Genomic DNA, 19,470 nt, shown 5'->3' on the forward strand with positions numbered 1-19,470 from the left:
TCAGCTTTAAGCTATACCTAACGTATCCCCACAAAGTGGAACTCATGATGAAATAGAGGAAAGTTTCATGCCGTCCTGTCCAGGCATGATTCAGCGACGACTGAATTGCGATGACGAAATATACCATGCTTCTATCCAATCGAGGGCGTGCATTTAAGTCGGCGTTGCCGAAGAGTAGTAACAAAAGGGCCTACCTAACATTCCTTTCAGCTACAAGCACACAGTATTCGAACCCTTGACATCGAGGCATACGCAATACGCAGAACATGTGAGTTTCTACTCAATTGAAAGATACACTGAGGTCGGCGTCACCGAAGCCGTGAGGAAGAACGACCTACCTGAGCAACACTCAGCGTTGTACAGTACTATCGCCGGAGTCACCGAAGCAGTGAAGAAGCTTCCAGTATTCATAGTGGACCGGAATAAACCTAAACACAAAGCATGGTTATATGGCAAAGATCAGTTCTTGAAGTAGTAGTGGGTACAGCAATCCATGGGCGGACGTTGAAATAAAACTTGAATATAAAAAGTACTGACTAGTTGAAGGGGATGACGTCTAAAGTGAAATTGCGGAGTCCACGGTGGATAGTAGATGGTCCATAATCGAATCGGCACCACACGGAAAAGCTGTCAAGTTAGGGTTTCCGCATGCGGCCCAGGGTCAGCCATGAGACCCAACATGAACCTTGGTACGCCCAAAGACCTCTCTCTTTCTTTCTTTTTGACTTATTTTCTTTTTTAATAGAACGGACTATATTCTGACAACAGCTCCAAAGAATCCAGTGGACGGAAAACAGCTGTTGCCTAATCGGTCGCATACAACCCACTCAGAGCACATTCCATCGTATCCGAAAAGTTTTCTCTCCGAACGCAGCGACTGGTTGTCCTGTCAATGATCACCAAATACCCAAATGAAAATCGCTGACTGGGTCTGCATCCGCGTAGAGAAATACCCTGGCCGAGCATCTCTCAACAAGCTTTGGAACTTGTTGGAGCTTGTTGGAGCTTTCTTACTCCTGCATTTGTCCCTATGAATTTCGTCGGGGCCACTTGGTTTATCTACTTTTGAAGGACTTTGTCCCACCCAGTCTCTCTATTTGGATTTAATATGCTGGAGGACACATCACTCGAATCCCCTCGTCCGCGGCCCGAATGCAGCAGTCATATGGAGCCGGGCGGGAAGACCGAGATAGGAGCATGGACGGCGAACGTATCTTCTTGCTTAGGTAGAAGTAGCAAGCATTACGTCCCCTCGTCCCCACCGAACCACTTGGAGCCTGCACATAGCCATGGAGATGTGCACAATGACACGACAGATAGACCACAATCCCCAGTCTGGAACCCCAACGAACGCCAGATTAACTCAGACCAGTCTGTACGACTGGTTACCGACCCCACTGAAGTCCAGGTGGCCGATGAGGCCGCTGTTGAAGTCAATGGGTCGGAGACAGAATCCGCCCCGTGCGCCGAGCAGATCACGTTGAAGGCATTGTTAGAAAAGATCCGGCAGGAAAAAGGGACTGACCAAGTGGATATACTCAGCGTGTGCTTCGGGGAGCCTGGTGTCGACCTCAATGTACACATTCAGGGCGACTTTACCGTGACCTTGTTGTAGGCTTGTTTCCTTTTTCTTCTCGACTGTTTGACCTCCGCTTCTATTGCGGGCGAGCATTAAACCATGTGCTAATTGGATAATAGGATCTGAGACAGAAAATTTGATCCACCAATGGTATAACCTTCGATAATACCTTGGTTCTCTGCGTTGTTTAGCCTCGCTGTCATCGGCTCTTCCGTGCCAAATAGATTTCAGCTGTGGGTGAATACATCATTGCCTTTAGCAGAGCTGAGACGGAGTCAAGTACACAAGCTGGATACAAACAAATAGACTTTGTTTAAACTATTGCAACCAACATCAGGTTGAGATATGTCAATCATGGATACGTCATGTATATACTGGGCTTCAGACATTGCAAACTAAACCACGGATCGAACACTTCCCTGGACTTGAGAACTCATTGAGACCTCTGGTCATCTAGAACTACGCAATGCCATAGTTACCCATTGAGTATTGGGTATCTCAGGCTCTAGTAGGGAAAATCTCTGTCTGCGTTTAGGCGTAGATGTAGCTGTGATATATATATTTCAGGCTACGTGCATAATTCCATTTTCAATACGTAGTGTGCTAGTTAGTAAAGTTTGTAAGTTAGGATAATGTACCATCAGCAACAGTCTTGTTGCTGTAAGGCTGAGTAATTTATTGATACCAGGTAGACTTGTCCATCAATAGGGATTCCTATAATTCGCTCCGTAGCTGGACTGAATCGCGACCGAATCCGGACAAGGGCGTGTGATTGGCAATATATACACCGCCTACTTAATTAGACCGCCTGCGCCACAACCCTGGGGGAAATTTGGTTATTTTACGGTATCATACAGGAAAGGAAACCAAGAATACAGTCTGGAGCATCGGTGCGCAACTAACCGAGGAAAGATTTTGCTTGAAATACTTCATCTTGGGCTATACCTCTTGAAGTCCATATATACAACACAGGATCCGCACTACAATATGTCCAATTTGCAACACACCAACACCTGTGGTTCATTCATGGATCCCACGCAGTCAGCTCATGTCATCCACAGTTCGGGGCTCGTCGCTTCCCGAGTAGCCCGAGAATCGCGAGACATGTTCTGCCAAGCCGAATTTAGAAGCATATTTAGGGAGGGCACCATGCTTAAAACCACGATGCTATCAGTCAATGTACAAACATCGAGCTTGCAAACATAAACTGCCACAGTAATTGCAACAAGGCATTCGCTTCGCGCTCCACTATGGAAGAACTGACCCGAAGTCTGGTGAACGACGTCGAGGTACTGAACAACCACCTTGTTTCCACTGGCCATCCCCTCCCTTCATTTGATCGTCATACACCTACAGTTGTACTGCCTAATGACGCCTCACCGGATGCTCATGCTGCAAGAGAGCGAATCCTGGACAATGCCTTGCGCCTCTTCCAACTTGCCGCAGGCCCGAGTGCGTATCTGTTGAACTTGCAGACGGGGGTAAGATAACAACACCTGATTTAAAAAGCCTTGAGATATTAAAAAAGAGCAGTATCAGTATGCATCATGCGTACGATGGCTATGTCACTTTCAAATTTTTCACCTAGTGCCTTTAGAGGGCTCCATTGCTTACGCTGACCTTGCCGTCCTTGCCAAGGCACCTGAGCCTCAGCTCATAAGTGTTGTCCGTATGGCTATGACGAATGGTCTTTTCCTCGAAAGCCCACCGCAGCATCTGGCACACTCCGCCACATCTGCTTTACTGCGCAATGATGCCGATTTTCATGATTGGGCCGTCACCATGAGTGACCAATCCTTTCCTACCGCCTTTGCAATGGTGGAAGCACATGAACGGTGGCCGAATAGTGTCGAAGGGAACCAGACGGCGTATAATATTGCCGTTGGTAGTGAATTGCCCTTCTTCAACCATTTGGCCGAACAGTCAGACCGAAAACGGCAATTTGCCGGCTTTATGCGCAGCATGGCGCGCAGCCAAGGAACAGATGTTGAGAAACTCGCGGAGGGATGGGACTGGGCCGCTCTTGGGCAAGCTTGTGTAGTCGATGTAAGTGTCATTAGATTTCCCGGGGGACATTCAATGCTGATGGGGATAGGTGGGTGGGTCCACTGGCCATACTTCGGTTGCGCTGGCCCGCAAATTTCCTGACTTGAACTTCGTGGTCGAGGACTTGCCTGAGGTAGTGGCCGAGGGGCCTGGATATCTCTCCTCCCTGGACGATGCACAGGACCTGAAGTCGCGTATTGGTTATCGAGCACACAGCTTCTTTGATCCACAGCCCGTGCAAGATGCTGATGTGTACATGCTGCGGATGATACTCCACAATTGGTCGTTCGATGACTGTGTGCGGATACTGTCGCGTCTCGTCCAGACTTTGAAGCCTGGTGCACGTATCATCATTGTCGACATTGTGTTGCCGGATCCCGGCGTGGTTTCAGCATCCAAGGAAAGGTTGTTGCGCGTCCAAGACCTGATAATGCAGCAGGTGTTCAACAGCATGGAAAGATATCTTGAGAATTGGATGGACATTTTTAGAAAGGTCGATGAACGGCTTGAAGTGAAGAGAATTGTGGAGCCTCCTGGAAGTTTAATGTCACTGATTGAAGTAAGCATGGCTGCATAGATAGTATTGAGCTTGATGAAAGTGCCGAGCATATAATTTGAGAATATGAAGGGAAATGTATAAATGCCGCTCTTCTCAGATCTCCTCACAATGCCTTTCGCGAACATAATCATATAATCATACTACGCTAATCATGTATACTGGAATAGAGACATGCAAAAGGTCTGTACAACTTGTTTTTGATATCTATATTTGCACATAGAAACTTACTACTCCATCTTATGCCTTCTATGAATGTACATCTTTTGACGGACACCATTTCCCAAGTCTTCCCAGAAGGAATGGACAGAGATACGCTACCTTGGAATCTTGGGAATAGGGAATAGGGAACCAGATGATCTGGTCGATCTAGGAAGTTGTACAGAGGAGGCAGACGTCCGCAGGGACAAAAGTACATGGGCATTGGCCGCCGTGGCGGACCGCATCTTTGTCTACGGGCGGCCGTAAAACAAGAGGATGGTAATAAGATGATACAGCAGCTCTACTCCGAGACACTTTGTTGGTGAACATTGGAGCCAAGTTTCGCTATCGTCGGTTTCCCCGGGCCCATCGGAGTACGTCGGACATTTCGGTATCCTTGGGGGTTTTGGTGGTTTCCCGAATAATGCGAACACGGTCCAGCCTTGCACAGCCCCGATGATGCCTGTGTTGCTTTGTCTGCTATAGATTTATATACAGCAATGGGATAGCTTATTCAAAATGTAGCTTAGTATTTACCGCCTATGAGTATTAGCAAATATGGTCAACATTTACATTTTCGGAGATCAAACTGTCCGTGTGGACGACGCCGTGCACAAACTATTACATGTGAAGAATAACCCAATATTGAAGTCCTTTCTCGATGAGTCCTTTGCTGCTATAAGGAAGCAGATTTTCCGATTACCGGCAAATGAGCGAACCTCATTGCCGGACGCACACACACTCCCCCTTCTGCTAGAAGCTGTCAGACGCGGACGGCGCCATGTTGCTCTGGAAAGTGCACTAGTCTGCCTCTGCGAGATAGGACAATACATTGCGTGAGTACTGCTAGATGTATTGGCCCTTCTCATACTCATCTCCATATAGACTCCTGCAGACTACGGATCTTTGCCATCCACCAACCGGCTCCATCCTAGTTGGATTTTGCACCGGATCTCTGGCAGCCGCTGCGGTTTCCTGCGCACGAACCAGTATCGACCTGCTCACCCTTGGTATTGAGGCCGTGGTAGTTGCATTTCGGGTGGGCATGCATGTAGCTCGGCGGGCTAATGCATTGGGCGGAGACGGCGGTTCGCAGTGGAAACCCTGGTCACTCGCCGTAACAGATGGGTCCGAATCAGAGACTGAAAAGATACTTGAGGAATTTACAAGGGATGAGGTAAGTGGTGTACATGTCGCCAATCGGCATGATGCTTATATACTCGCAAAGGGTCTCCCGGCAATTATGAAGCCGTACGTCAGCGCCGCTGGAAGCAATACACTTACTATCAGCGGTACGCCAAGGGTGCTTGAAGCATTAAAGGCTTCCCCACACCTTCGAGGTACAAAATCATTGCCAGTTTCAATATATGCACCATATCACGCGACACACCTATACAACGAGGCCGACGTTGAAAGTATCTTCGCCTGCAAACCAGTTGAAAGTGCTCTGTTTCATAGGGAATTGAGGACGCCCCTCATATCATGCGCCACTGGTACCGTCCTGAAAGAGAAGACATTTGGTGACTTGCTTCGAGCACTGGTCATGGAGATCTTGACCTGCCAGATCCGATTCGACAAGGTTGAGGAGAGTATTGTTCCGCATACCCCCGGTGCCACTGCTCAACTCATCCCTATTCACACAAACATTGCACCCAGGATGAAAACATCATTAACACAAGTCGGCCTTCAGGTGGAGTGCTTCAAAGCGATAGCAAACCAAGAACCGGCGGCGGAGGCTTTATCAGAGTCTCCAAGCAATGATTCGTCTAAGATTGCCATCATTGGCTTTAGTGGTCGCTTTCCGGAGGCAGACGGTCTAAATGAATTCTGGGAATTATTGCAGCAAGGGCTGGATGTCCATAAGCCTATTCCCGCCGACAGATTCGACCTCGAAGCTCATTACGATGCTACACTTCGTGAGAAGAACACTAGTCGCATCAAACATGGTTGTTGGATACGGAGTCCTGGCTCATTTGACGCGCGTTTCTTCCAGATGTCTCCACGCGAGGCATGTCAGACGGATCCTGCCCAGCGCCTGGCTCTGCTCACAGCATACGAAGCTATGGAAATGGCTGGGTTTGTCCCGGATCGAACACCGTCAAGCCAGCGGGATCGCGTGGGCGTATACTACGGAATGACGAGCGATGACTGGCGCGAAGTGAACAGTAGCCAAGATATTGATACCTATTTCATCCCAGGAGGGATCCGGGCCTTTGTACCCGGTCGCATCAATTACTTCTTTAAATTCAGTGGACCGAGTATCACAGTGGATACAGCTTGCTCATCGAGCCTAGCAGCTATTCATACTGCCTGCAACGCTCTACTCAACAGTGATTGTGATACTGCCTTGGCCGGTGGTACAAATATTTTAACGAACCCCGACAACTTCGCTGGACTGGACCGGGGGCATTTTCTCTCCTCGACTGGGAATTGCAAAACCTTTGATGACGATGCAGACGGATATTGCCGGGCAGATGGCGTTGGCACCGTCATTCTCAAGCGCCTACAGGATGCAATAGCCGATAACGATCCTATATTTGGCGTGATAGTGGGAGCACGAACTTCCCATTCGGCAGAAGCAGTCTCAATAACTCGTCCCTTGGCCGATGCGCAGGCACATCTATTCAGAAAATTACTGGCAGAATCTGGAATTCATCCCCACGAGATCAGCTATATCGAAATGCACGGTACAGGAACACAGGCGGGCGACGCAGTTGAGATGAAATCAGTGCTTGACAGCTTCGCCTGGGATGATAGCCGAGCCCCTGATAGGCCGTTGCATTTAGGGTCTGTCAAGGCGAATGTCGGTCATGGTGAATCGGCATCAGGTGTGACAGCATTGATTAAGGTACTGTTGATGATGCAGAAGAACCGAATTCCGCCTCACTGCGGCATCAAAGGGAGAATAAACCGTCACTTCCCTACAGATATGGAGCACCGCAATGTGCATATTCCGTTCAGGGAAACTGATTGGACACGCCTGCAAGAAGGAAAGCGCCGCTCATTCATTAATAATTTCTCTGCAGCTGGAGGTAATACGGCTGTGCTGGTTGAAGATGCGCCGTTATTAGAGCAGTCCAGGGCTATGTCCTTGTCAGATCCACGAAAGTATCATGTTGTGACCCTCTCTGCTCGGTCAGTGAAAAGTCTATCAAAGAACATGCATGCTCTGGGCGAATTCATCGGGTCAGAAATCTCTCCAGGGCTCTTAGCACGCATCGCTTATACGACTACCGCTAGGCGCATGCACCATTCCTACCGTGTAGCCTTCGTCGGAAATGACCTCCAGGAGGTTAAACAACGGTTGCTAGACACAGATGTGACAGAGGATATCAAGCCTTGTCCGACCAAGTCGCCCGGCGTTGGCTTTCTATTCACCGGTCAGGGTGCACAGCAAACGGCTATGGCGCGGGGACTATACGATAGATTCTCCTCCTTTCGGGCAGACATAGTTGAGTTTGAAGCTGTCGGTCGCGGGCATGGGTTCCCCTCAATACTCCCTCTGATTACAGGCGCGGTTGGTGTTGAGGAGTTGTCCCCTATGATAGTGCAACTTGGTACCGTGGTGATCCAGATAGCAATGGCACGGCTATGGCGGAACTGGGGCCTGACTCCAGAATATGCGCTGGGGCACAGTCTTGGCGAATATGCCGCCCTACAGATAGCAGGAGTTCTCAGCATCAGCGACACAATCTACCTAGCTGGGTCGCGGGCTGCCTTACTAGAGAAAGGATGCACAGCCGGATCACATGGTATGTTGGCAGTCAAAGCGTCGGTCGCTCACCTAGAGGAGGCTCTCAAAGGTGTGCAGGTAGAGGTGTCGTGCATAAATGGGTTTGATGATACCGTTCTCAGTGGTACAAATGATGAGATTGACCGAGCCTCCAAGACGTTATCGGAACTTAAAGTGACATTCAAGAGACTCATTTTGCCATTCGCATTTCACTCGTCACAGGTCGACCCGATTTTGGAAGAGTTGGAACATATTGCCAGCCAAGTGTCATTCCAACCACCAAAGATTCCAATCGTATCACCCACTGTGGGTCATATAATTACAGACGAAGGAACTATTGGAGCTCAGTACATCCGCCGACATTGTCGCGAGCCTGTAAACTTTCTAGGTGCCATACAGGCAGCTCAGGGTTCAGGGATATGTAACTCTGGGGCGTTGGCAGTTGAGATTGGTGCACATCCCATACTCACACGTATGATGAAGGCTGCGGTCGGTTCAAGTGTTCAGGTGTGTTCAACGCTATGTCATCGAGAGGATATGTTCGAGACCCTCACAGAATCATTGTCCGTATTGCACCTGGCAGGGGTGCGGCTAAACTGGGACGAGTACCACCGGGACTTCAAAAGTCAGGTTGTCATGCTCCCGGCATATAGCTGGGATTATCAGGACTACTGGATTCAGTACCAGAATAACTTTTGCCTAACCAAGGGGTCTCCGGAAAGATCTGAGAGTGTCGATGCTATTCAACCCATGTCTACTCGGCTGAGTCCTTCCGTCCAGAAAATTCTGGAAGAGGAGATGACTGCCGCACAGGCAAGTATTATTATAGAATCTGATATCACTGACCCGGAGCTACTGCCAGTAGCGCTGAATCATAAGGTCAACGGTGTGACGCTTTGCCCATCAGTAAGTTTACAGCCCCCAGCATGTTGAGTATACTAACAAGTAGTTCCATAGTCTTTATATGCAGATATTGCCCACACATTAGGTACATATCTGTTAGGCAAGAAAGAGGATGTAACGGATTACAAAATAGACGTCTCCAACATGGCTGTGGAAAAAGCTCTAGTCGTCAAAGGGACTGGGCCACAGCTGTTCCGTGCGTCTCTTGACATGGACTGGAACATGCTCCGTGGGATGATGAAAGTGTACAGCGTTAACAACATGGGGACTCTCACCACACATCATGCACAGTGTGCCATAGAGCTCCAGAGACCGCATCAATGGCAGGAGGGCTGGAACCGCCAGTTGTACCTAATACAACGCAGCATTGAACAGTTGAAGAAGGGTGTTGAGGAAGGGTGGACACACAAGATGCGCCGAGGTGTGGCGTACAGGCTCTTCTCGTCGATGATGCAATACGGCCCCTCGTATCAAGCCATGGAGGAAGTCATATTCGATAGTTCTGGGTTGGAAGCCACGGCCCAGGTGCGTTTACAGTCGACCACAGGTTGGTATTCATTGAATCCTGTCTGGTCTGACAGCCTCGGTCATATAACCGGCTTCGTCATGAATTGTAACGATTCTATTGATCTAACGGAGAACTTATTTGTGAACCACGGTTGGGGGTTCATGCGCTGTGTTGAGCCTTTCTCCCCGGACACGGTTTACCAAACTCACGTCAAAATTCAACCCGTCGATGGGAACAATGGCTTTTATGTGGGAGATGTTTATGTTCTCAACGATCACCGCATAATTGCTCAATATGGAGCAGTCACCTTTCAGAAAGTGGCTCGACGGGTCCTGGAAATGTTGTTGCCTGCCACCACATCCAAAGGGAGATCTTCAAACATAAGACCAAGAAATGTTGGTACTGCCCAGTCTGCCAAAATTGTCCAGAGTAAGAGACGAACCCAGACTCCTCATGTTGAGGATGCATGGCAGCAAGTATTGGAAATGATTGCCCGCGAGCTTGGGGTCGATCCTGGACAGCTCACTGAGGATGTGAACTTTACTGACATGGGAGTTGATTCGCTCATGTCCTTGACCATTATCGGCAATTTCCGGGAGTTTCTAAGCCTAGACGTACCATGGTCGCTCTTTGAAGACTGTCCGTCTGTGCAGTCACTTCGCATTTACCTCAATATGTCATCATTGTCCGAGTCTGATAGTATTGAGACAAGCAGTTATCCAACCCCCGATGAATCTACGACAACCACTATCACATCACCTAGTGGAAGTGACAGAAATGTAGGGAGAAACTCCGGGATAGATGGTGTGGGAACTACGGTGGGCTTGGTTTTATCCATATTGGCCGAGGAGATCGGTGTAAATGTCAGAGATCTCTCGAATGCAGATGGCCTGAGCGAACTTGGTCTAGATTCCCTCCTGTCAATCACAGCGCTTGGAAGAGTGCGTGATGAGACGGACCTAGACCTCCCCAGTGATTTCTTTCTCGAGCACTCGAGCGTTGCTGCGATCACAGCGGCGCTACATGCGATATTTGGATCGACGGAGCAAGGTCCCGAGCAGAGTTTAATTACCAGTCATCCACCCGCTATGTCAATAAACCTCCAAGGCGACGAAGGTTGTCCACAAACACTTTTCCTCTTTCCTGATGGGTCTGGGTCCTCCACATCCTATTCAGCGCTTCCCACCATTTCCAAGGATGTACGTGTATATGCCATGGACTGCCCATACCTAAAGCGGCCGAATGAGCTCGCAAAATGCCAACTCCAAGACCTCACCCCAGTCTATGTGGCAGAGATCCGTCGACGCCAGCCGCGAGGCCCATACAGCCTCGGCGGTTGGTCTGCAGGCGGGATTGCTGCATATGAAGCGGCACAGTATCTCGTTGATCAAGGTGAAAGGGTTGAGCGACTGATATTGATAGACTCTCCGAACCCTATGGGACTAGGGAAGTGCCCACCACACTTCTACCGCTTTCTTGAGGAAGCAGGAGTCTTCGGTGTCCACGGCGGACGGAAACCCCCGGCGTGGCTATTGCAGCATTTTCAAGCCTTCAATGATGTACTAAGCCAGTATACACCGGAGCCCTTCCGCCCGGCTGACGCGACCCCCAATACTACTCTCATATATGCACAGGATGGTGTATGCAAGTCGCCAAGGGACCCTCGGCCGGAACGACATCCGGGTGACCCAGAAGTCTTCTCTTGGCTGCTAGAGAACCGAGTGGATATGTCATGCAACGGATGGGATCAACTGCTTGGGGAGGATAACATCCACTTAGGAACCGTATTTGATGCCAACCATTTCACTATAGTGCGAACTCCAGCGGTCGTTCGTCTGTCTGAAATAGTGCGGATGGCGATGTCTCGGAAATTCCAATAGATACCCTTCACTATTGTCCCACAGCTGAATGCGTGCTATCCAAAATGCTACCTGTATATCACGTGTCGTTATCTCCACTGTGATGAGATGCAGATTTGTACATAATATTTGATCCACTTCAACAGTTCTAGAGCCCAGCCCTATCCAAATTTGCCCACAGAATCTGAACTCTACATATCCAACACAGATTGTATAACCCTGGTAAACCACCTGCTACTCATGGCACAAAGCAGGTTTACAGTCCCAAACATTCGCCAAGTCCTATACGGCAGTGATAGTTCTGGATATATGTGGCCTAATACGTCCACACGTCGGTTGGTACATGGGCTGTGATGAGGCGCAGCGCCAACTAATTAGGAATGCCCAGAACCAGTAAAACATACTCCGAACTGTTCCGTAATGTTAGTGGGTCGGCCAATTGATATGCCCCATGGTCCTCAGTGGGGCGACACATGGAATGGAGATCGACACAGTCAGGAATAGAAGAACCAGAACTAAGGACATATTGGATATCATGTCAATCCAAGGACAACAACGATTTGCCACCAGCCTTGTCAGGGGACATAGAAGATAATACTGCAGGAACACTGCCTTGTACACCTATGAGAGGCGTGCCTGAAGCTATTCACCTTCCACGGATAGATGAAGCATGCAAGAAGGGTATTTTTGGACTGAGACTAGGTACAATCTCCAAACGTACTGGCGAGGGAAGGAATTCCATGGTTGCCACAGGATTGGGACCCTTGAACAATCCATGGATGGTTCAGCCCTGTACCTTGACTTACATCCGGACCAATAATCACCTCGTGACGGGAAGGGTGAAGTTATTCAGCTGGGACACATTAAATAGAATCCATTAATTAGTTGATCGTACTCATGTTACCCTCTTACTCGCCTGTCTCTACTTATACTTCAAGTGTTTATGTTTAAATGGGATTGTCGACCTTGATATTGAAATCAGTCCTACATGTTCAAAAATCGCCCAAGACAACCCAGTTAACTATTATTTGACAATGAGTACCGGAAGTACACTAAACCAGCGATCGGGAAAGCCTGTCAAGCTAAGGGCAAGCTGTGATTTCTGTGCCCTGTCGAAGGTCAAATGCGACCGCGGCCAGCCACAGTGCGTACGGTGCATCAAGAGCGGGATTGACTGCAACTATAGTGAATCCCGTCGCATTGGTAAGGCCTGGCACCATTGTGCACCTTCGGCAGTAAGGCCTACTAGCGCTACCACACAAGGCACTCGGAGAAAGCAGCAGACGATAGCGCAACACTCACCAAGGCGGAGAATCCACCGAGATACTCAAGCCCTGAGCGCAGCGGACGACGCCATGTCGCCATATGACCCTTCTGGTTATGCGACACCCTTCAGCATGTTTCATACCCTGCCTTCCCCAGTTCCTGAGTCAACTATACGATCTCAAACTCACATTGAATCTTACCCAAGTCTCGATGGAACGATGGCACCAATCCTTTGCAGCCCTGAGTCAGCTGACATATCTCTCCCTGATATACCACACGTGGCACAATTACGAACGAATGAGCTGGAGGGAGAATCCCCATCCGTCTTACAGTACAATCCTTCGTGGGACAGGATCATGGCAGAGCATAGTACCGCTATCGGGGATGCTGGAGACTGCATCACACGCGCAGCCGCAGTCTTGAAGAGTGTACGTGACCCACGGACATCCTGCGTGCGATCGAGAACTCCCCCGCGAAGTCATACACAATCCTTAGATGCGACACTCGATGACGGTCGTACGGCAATGGACACAGTAAAGGACATCTTGGCTTGCCCCTGTGCCCAGGAAATACGCGTCGCTCTGTTGCTGGTTCTTATCATCCAGCAAGTTTTGGAATCCTACCAAGCACTCCTGACCCAACAGCATGATACACCGAGAGAGGAGTCGCCCTTGGGCATTAACCTGTCTAGATACGATACGCCGATGGCTATTGGTCGATACCTTCTGGATAATGAATTGCGTTCAAAAATTATTGTCCAGGTCCTTTCGTCTGAGCTTGAGAAGATCGGATTGATTCTGGACATTCTGACCCGGCATGCTCAAAGCATGGCCCATCAGCCTGACGAGCTGATCCTGGGGACTTACATTGACTCATTACAAACAACCAAAAAAGAGGTACTAGAATCGCTTGAGCAAGGAAATGACATTTAGCAGATGCAAAAAATTGAGTTTAGATGGTTTCCCCTACCATAACTCTCATCCATTTGTTTTTGCATGTTTTTTTTTTTTTTTGTTGATGTATATTATTCTGGCACCATTGTTATCCAGCGAAATTGAAAACATGACTTAAGCCACTCAGAACCTAGTAAAGGGCGCAGGAGATAAACGTCCTGGCATGTATTGGAATTGATGTCGCTCACGGGCCATGACGCAAAAGGTTTTCGTCTTACAAGCCAACAGTGCCCGGACGTAAACGACAACCGTTTGGCAACGGTACTCGTAGATCGTTCAGCCTCAATTGTGAAACCGACGTGAGCTTATGCTGACACCCAGTGAAAAAGGCCGAGGCCATGTATAATGTAATGATGCTTCTGTGGTTCCGAGCGACAGATACTACTCAAAATTTCGTAACAGTGGAGTATACGAGCTGGTTGCCGTAAGGCCTCCCATCATCGACCTTAGCAGTATGCTTATTATAGAACACTGGTACTGCTTCCTCTACTTTGCCATAGTAGTCTGTGTAAATAGTAATATACTCCCCGTACCTGAGCTTGAACAAAGGGTCCTGCCAAATCTGTCATTCTGAGCCTATGGTATATACTCAGTTTCTTAGAACCGCGGTACGTGAGCCAGGACGCGAAAAGAAAAGGGGCGACTTTTGTGATTCCCCAGGAACAGTCTATGAAAGATCTAGCTTATGTTGTTAGCTATGTGAACAGTCGCATTTTGTACTCCGGTATGAATGACCGTGCTATCTGATAGGGTACGGCAGATGATACCTAAAGCCCTAAGTCACGCTTGTCTTGACAACCGCAGTCTAGGATGTAAAACAGACGTTATTCTAAGCAAGGCAAAAGGGAAATGCGTTTACTTAAGTCCAAATGTACTGGTCATCCCCTCCAAGTAAAGTCCAGCGTTAATTGTCGACTTGTAGCTACACCCTTCGGGTCTCATAGCCTACCAAGCAAGACTATACATGCACCTAGTAGAAGGAGCTGAAGAGTAGGAACTGCTTGAGTAACAGGTCACGTCCTTTCTGGGGGGCCAGAGTTTTTACATTAAGATACCCCATATTTCCTAGACTTCAGCGCTCGACCTTCTCATACATCATATCGGACCGCATGGTATACTTCACTCCCCGAAACACATCATCCCCAGCGTGGCACAACCCTCTCTGCTGAAAGACTAGCGCCGAGCCTGCCTTCGGAAACACTCTCACCACCCGCTCCCCAGCGTAAGACTCGAGCCTGAATGAGGTCGCACCGCCGAGCAGCGTTTGTTCTCTTGCACCCTCAATGTTCTCCTCTTTTTCCTCCGATCTGATATCCTCATTTGCATCCCCGTCTCCGTCTCCGAATACCACTCCCCAACCAGAATTATCCTCACTAACCCGAGCATCGACTCGTTCCCGTCTCGCGATCGCCCTCCGGAGCTCACCCTCATCCTGCTCTCCCTCGCCATTCAAATACAAATGTACTGTGAACAGTGATCTCTCTCGCTCATCCGGGGTAACATAACACCCATCAGTATGCGCTCTGAAATACTCCCCGCCTGTATATTTCAAAAACCGTAGTTTCTCATTCAACCGTGTCAGCTTAAACGTCTCACCACGAGTCGCAGGACCTGCCCCCGTCACCAGGGGCTGGCCAGATATCTGCACAATATCGCACTCGCGTAGGAATGGTAGTAGTCGATTAAGTAATCTATCTGCAATATCTGGGGAGTCATATATAATACGTCCGCAGTTGCGAAAGCCGGTTGCTTTGACTTGTTTGCCGTTGCCGACGTTCAGCAGGGCGCGGTCCCAGGGGGTGTTTCCTGGGTCTGGATCGCTTTTATTCTGGGGTGCTATGGATTGTTCAGCGAGGTGCAGGAGCTGGTTACATTCGGCTGGGGTGAGGGCGTTGTCGATTATGGCGGCGAAATGGTTCTTGTATGCGGGGATGGGAGGGGTGGTTTTGGTGAAGTCAAGCTTCTTGATGGTCGCGTTTGGAGGGGGAGGAGCTTGAAGGAAGTCTTTTAGTATGTCCATTGTGTACGAATATATTTTTTGAGACTTTTCTTATGGTGTGGTGGTCCATATAATGACAGATGAGGGTGTTCTTATAGGTTGGGTGACTCACTCAGCCTTGTTGGGAGGCTGTGCTAAAGCGTCATACAAAACCACGTGTTATAGTAAGTCCTAGCTAATCTATGCGTTTACTAGGTCGATTAAAAGTCAATCCCATACAGAAAGGTATCTAAGCAGAGGTCCAACACCACAACCGTCTGTTCAAGACCCATACCTAGAACGTATGCTAGCCAGGACTAGGCGTTGAACAGACACCAGGCCCAACTACAGATGAGACATTCCCCAATCAAATGTTAGAGATCTGTCTTATTCGCAAGTCCGAAGTGCAAATATGTGGGTCCTACTCTGTCCAATGTCCAATAAGAGTTGATAGACAATCCAGGCTGTATTTGCCTACATACGTGAATATTGTGACAATATTGTATTGACGTGAGGTATTAGTCCTTTAGCTCTCTAGATAGAGCAAATCGCAAGGCTAATAATCACAGCGCGTGGTTTCACACGTCGGAAGATATATACGGATTGCTACACCTTCGGTCTCGGTTGATGATGATCTCCGAGATCAGCAACCGGCGGCGATAACTTCTGCCGGATTAGGTTACCCCTCTTAGAAGTCTAAGAATAAATAGCATTGATCCAGTCTTGTTATATCAACTGGTTCGCATCCAAGTACCTCTGGCTGTGCGCATAACACATTTGATCCCACAACAATATCAACCCCATCCTTAGTCAATCATGCTGCCAAGTATCCCTGCTGGAGGCAAGACATTAGTCTACTCAACTGTAGACGGACATGACATTAAGCTAGACTATTACTTGCCCTCTAAACAGGAGGGATGTCTGCCAGCGGTGATCTATTATCATGGCGGTGGAATGACAGCCGGTTCGCGGCGGAGTATAGGTTTCTAACACTGGTTATACGGTGAGTTGATCTGCATGCGACAGGAAGAACTTCGCAAGACTAAGATGAAACGCGACAGACCACTGCCAAGAAAAAGGCTACATCTTCATTTCAGCCGATTACCGACTATGTCACCCATGCACCGCGCTCGATCAAATCGAGGATGCAAAAGCTCTTTTCAAATTTCTCGCAGGCGAAGGCTTCCAAAAGGCGCTCCCAGGGTCCACCTCACTGGACACTAGTCGGATAGCAGTCACCGGCTTCTCCGCCGGCGCCTATTCCGCCCGTGCAGCATGTGTGTACGCCACTCCAAAGCCAGCAGTTCTTCTAACAGGCTATGGAAGCGCGGGCGACTGGCTTTTGGATCACTGGACCACCGGCCGGCCGCCGACCTCCATCGCCAAGCTCGTTGATCTCAACGAGGTCCCTAACCTACTTGCGGACAAGACGGTTGTGAGCGATGATACGCCGGAGAGTGGCATTATGTCCAACCGCTTCGCTCTTACTGTTCGGTGGGAGCTGGACGGCACGTTCCTCGACGGTTCCCTTGGTAGGCCTGGCTTGGGGGCGAAGCTGAATAAACTGGACTATGCAGAAAGAGCTGCAGCAATCCCAGAGGACCTGAAACCGGCATTCCTGCAGTTGTTTGTCACCGAAAACTATCCCCCTTCGGTGTTTGTGCATGGAACAGCCGATGAAGTCGTTCCTGACCAGGAGAGCAAGCATCATTATGAACAGTTAAAGAAGCTTGGGGTCAAGACAGAACTACTGCTTGTGGAGAATGGACCACACGGCTTGGTAGATTTTAGTTCTGGGATACCGCCGCGTCCCGCCAAGGGGTCAGTGGAGGCTTATGGCAGAGCTCTGGAGTTTGTTACGGAGGTGTTCAATGCTGTCTGATAAGTTGTATGCCTCGCATTCACGTGTTCTTGTGCCGTACCTCGTAGATAGTCGATCAATATAGCCTGCAAGTCCTGTATGCGAGGTCAGGTGCGCTACTTAGCTGTGATCTCAGCTGCACTTCCTGGTGATGGAGGTCTCGCGCGATCACATGAACATGTGTAAATAAGAAAATTCTAATTCTAATGCGACATCACGCATACAGAAGTATAGAACACAGACATCGATCGAAAAAACAGAAATATATAACGATAGGAAGTCTGAGCAAGTGCTAATTGTTGTATTCGTTAGCGCCCTTCGACATTCCGCAGAGTGACTCACACACTCCGACTACGTATAAAAAACCCAAAAATAAGCAGCATAAACCCTAAGTACTTTGATACAACCATTTTCTAGACTTGTACACTATCAATTGCTTTTAAAATGAGCTCCGCCTACTCAGCGCTTCAGATAACAAAATACCTATCGTACCTCTCCCTCCCAGCCAAGTACCATGCCTACGTAGAAACTCCTCACCTCTTCCCTAAAGATGAAGCAGCGCTCACCGTCCTATTCCGATGTCAAATCACACGGGTTCCATTTGAAAATTTATCCGTCTACTACTCCGCTACCCGTCAACCAGACATCCATCCTGAGACCCTCTATTCCAAAATGATGGGAGCTGAGGAAACCGGTCCCACTGGACGAGGGGGCTATTGTCTGGAGGTTAACATATTTTTCCACCACATCCTCCGGGGCCTGGGTTTCGATGTGTACACAGTAGGGGCGAGAAATCGAGACAGAGTGAATGGAGTACCGCAGGGTGATTATGGAGGATGGTAGGTGCTAGCAATCAGTGAACCTGTTGAATTCTTTCATTGACTATTGTTAGGGTCCACATGGCCAATATCGTCCGTCTCCCTTCTGGAGTCCGATACCATCTCGATGTTGGATTCGGTGGGGATGGCCCAACCAGGCCAATTCCACTTGTTTCTGGGGCATCAGTCCAAAACCTGGGTACTCAAGAAGCACGCTTGCTGTACGACAACATCTCCAAAGAATCCCAGAGAAAGCAAAACCACTGGATTTACCAGTGCCGCAATGGTGTGGACAAGGAATGGAACTCGTTCTACTGTTATCCCGATCTTGAGTTTTTCCAGGAGGATTTTGAGGTGATCAATCGATTTGCAGCCTGGGAATTTCTCAAGAGGGATTTGATCGTTACGGTCAAGTTCATCAGAAGCGGTGAAGAAGGAGAGATTCTGCAGCATCAAGAGACCTTTGTTCACATCCCAGACGGACCAGACGAAGTCCATATCGCAGGGAAGATCATGCTAGTTAACAACGAGGTGAAGCTGAATACGGGGGGAAAGACCAAAGTCATAGAAACACTGGATACAGAAGCAGCTAGAATGAAGGCTCTGCGGAAATGGTTCTCGATTTGTCTTGATTGAGCTAGAGAGCCAGCCCGTGGGTGTGAAAACTGTGAAGCTATTGTGGTGCCAACCAGACATACCGGACTGCAATGCGATTTCCTTGATAAAGCAATACACTATGTACCCTCTTTTGTCAGGGTACGAGGGTGCTGACCTGCAGACATGCATGAACCTTTACCATACCGATATTTCAAATTGAGTCCATACACACCGTCAACACGAGTCACGATCTATATATACATCTCCCACTTTCCCAATTCAACGGCCCACGTACGTCAACTATTAGTTCACTATTTATTTGACAGTTCGGCAGTCTGTAGAATCCATTTTAATGTTAATACTATCCCACCCGAGGTCGGAACAAGAGTCACTGTCAGGAAGTGTAGTCGTAGTAGGTGACCGTAAGTCTACGATATCTGTCTCTTATAATCAGAACAAATATATAGTTTTTGAGCTATTCTTCAAGGCGGGCCTTCCCAACCGCTGCAGGGATGATAATCCTTTAGAATTTGGTTTTCACCGACGGAATGGTTTAATTGGTTGTATCGTGTATTGATGTGGAGGTGTTGGAGATTTCAATCCAATAATCAT

General features: G+C 48.7%; 7 protein-coding genes across 7 annotated transcripts; 6 read left to right on the top strand and 1 right to left on the bottom strand.

The window, feature by feature from the left end:
• Positions 1-1,108: 1,108 nt before the first annotated feature.
• On the top strand, positions 1,109-1,615 carry F9C07_12192 (uncharacterized protein; the record flags this gene model as incomplete). The annotated part of the gene is made up of 1 exon (XM_041287730.1): positions 1,109-1,615. The coding sequence occupies one exon, from the start codon at positions 1,109-1,111 to the stop codon at positions 1,613-1,615; it is 507 nt and encodes a 168-aa protein (XP_041151724.1).
• Positions 1,616-2,469: 854 nt separating this feature from the next.
• Positions 2,470-4,330, top strand: F9C07_2286913 (putative O-methyltransferase). The gene is made up of 3 exons (XM_041295694.2): positions 2,470-3,060; positions 3,113-3,625; positions 3,675-4,330. Exons 1-3 carry the CDS (start codon positions 2,830-2,832, stop codon positions 4,200-4,202), a joined length of 1,272 nt encoding a protein of 423 aa, XP_041151723.1. The 5' UTR covers positions 2,470-2,829; the 3' UTR covers positions 4,203-4,330.
• Positions 4,331-4,632: 302 nt separating this feature from the next.
• Positions 4,633-11,406, top strand: F9C07_2097085 (putative polyketide synthase; the record flags this gene model as incomplete). The annotated part of the gene is made up of 3 exons (XM_041287729.2): positions 4,633-5,218; positions 5,268-9,021; positions 9,073-11,406. Exons 1-3 carry the CDS (start codon positions 4,941-4,943, stop codon positions 11,404-11,406), a joined length of 6,366 nt encoding a protein of 2,121 aa, XP_041151722.1. The 5' UTR covers positions 4,633-4,940.
• An 814-nt stretch (positions 11,407-12,220) lies between these two features.
• On the top strand, positions 12,221-14,129 carry F9C07_1914212 (uncharacterized protein). The gene has a single exon (XM_041287728.2). It carries the CDS (start codon positions 12,420-12,422, stop codon positions 13,581-13,583), a length of 1,164 nt encoding a protein of 387 aa, XP_041151721.1. The 5' UTR covers positions 12,221-12,419; the 3' UTR covers positions 13,584-14,129.
• Positions 14,130-15,666, bottom strand: F9C07_1914211 (uncharacterized protein). The gene has a single exon (XM_041287714.2). The coding sequence runs from the start codon at positions 15,622-15,624 to the stop codon at positions 14,677-14,679; it is 948 nt and encodes a 315-aa protein (XP_041151720.1). The 5' UTR covers positions 15,625-15,666; the 3' UTR covers positions 14,130-14,676.
• Positions 15,667-16,301: 635 nt separating this feature from the next.
• On the top strand, positions 16,302-17,758 carry F9C07_2286917 (Alpha/Beta hydrolase protein). Its single transcript, XM_071510863.1, has 2 exons — positions 16,302-16,558; positions 16,644-17,758. The coding sequence occupies exons 1-2, from the start codon at positions 16,399-16,401 to the stop codon at positions 17,462-17,464; spliced, it is 981 nt and encodes a 326-aa protein (XP_071367173.1). The 5' UTR covers positions 16,302-16,398; the 3' UTR covers positions 17,465-17,758.
• Positions 17,759-17,842: 84 nt separating this feature from the next.
• On the top strand, positions 17,843-19,459 carry F9C07_2286918 (arylamine N-acetyltransferase 2). Its single transcript, XM_041295692.2, has 2 exons — positions 17,843-18,282; positions 18,336-19,459. The coding sequence occupies exons 1-2, from the start codon at positions 17,888-17,890 to the stop codon at positions 18,895-18,897; spliced, it is 957 nt and encodes a 318-aa protein (XP_041151718.1). The 5' UTR covers positions 17,843-17,887; the 3' UTR covers positions 18,898-19,459.
• The last annotated feature ends 11 nt before the right edge of the window (positions 19,460-19,470 follow it).

The sequence above is a fragment of the Aspergillus flavus genome, chromosome 8, assembly GCF_009017415.1.
Source record: "Aspergillus flavus chromosome 8, complete sequence".
NCBI lineage: Eukaryota > Fungi > Ascomycota > Eurotiomycetes > Eurotiales > Aspergillaceae > Aspergillus > Aspergillus flavus.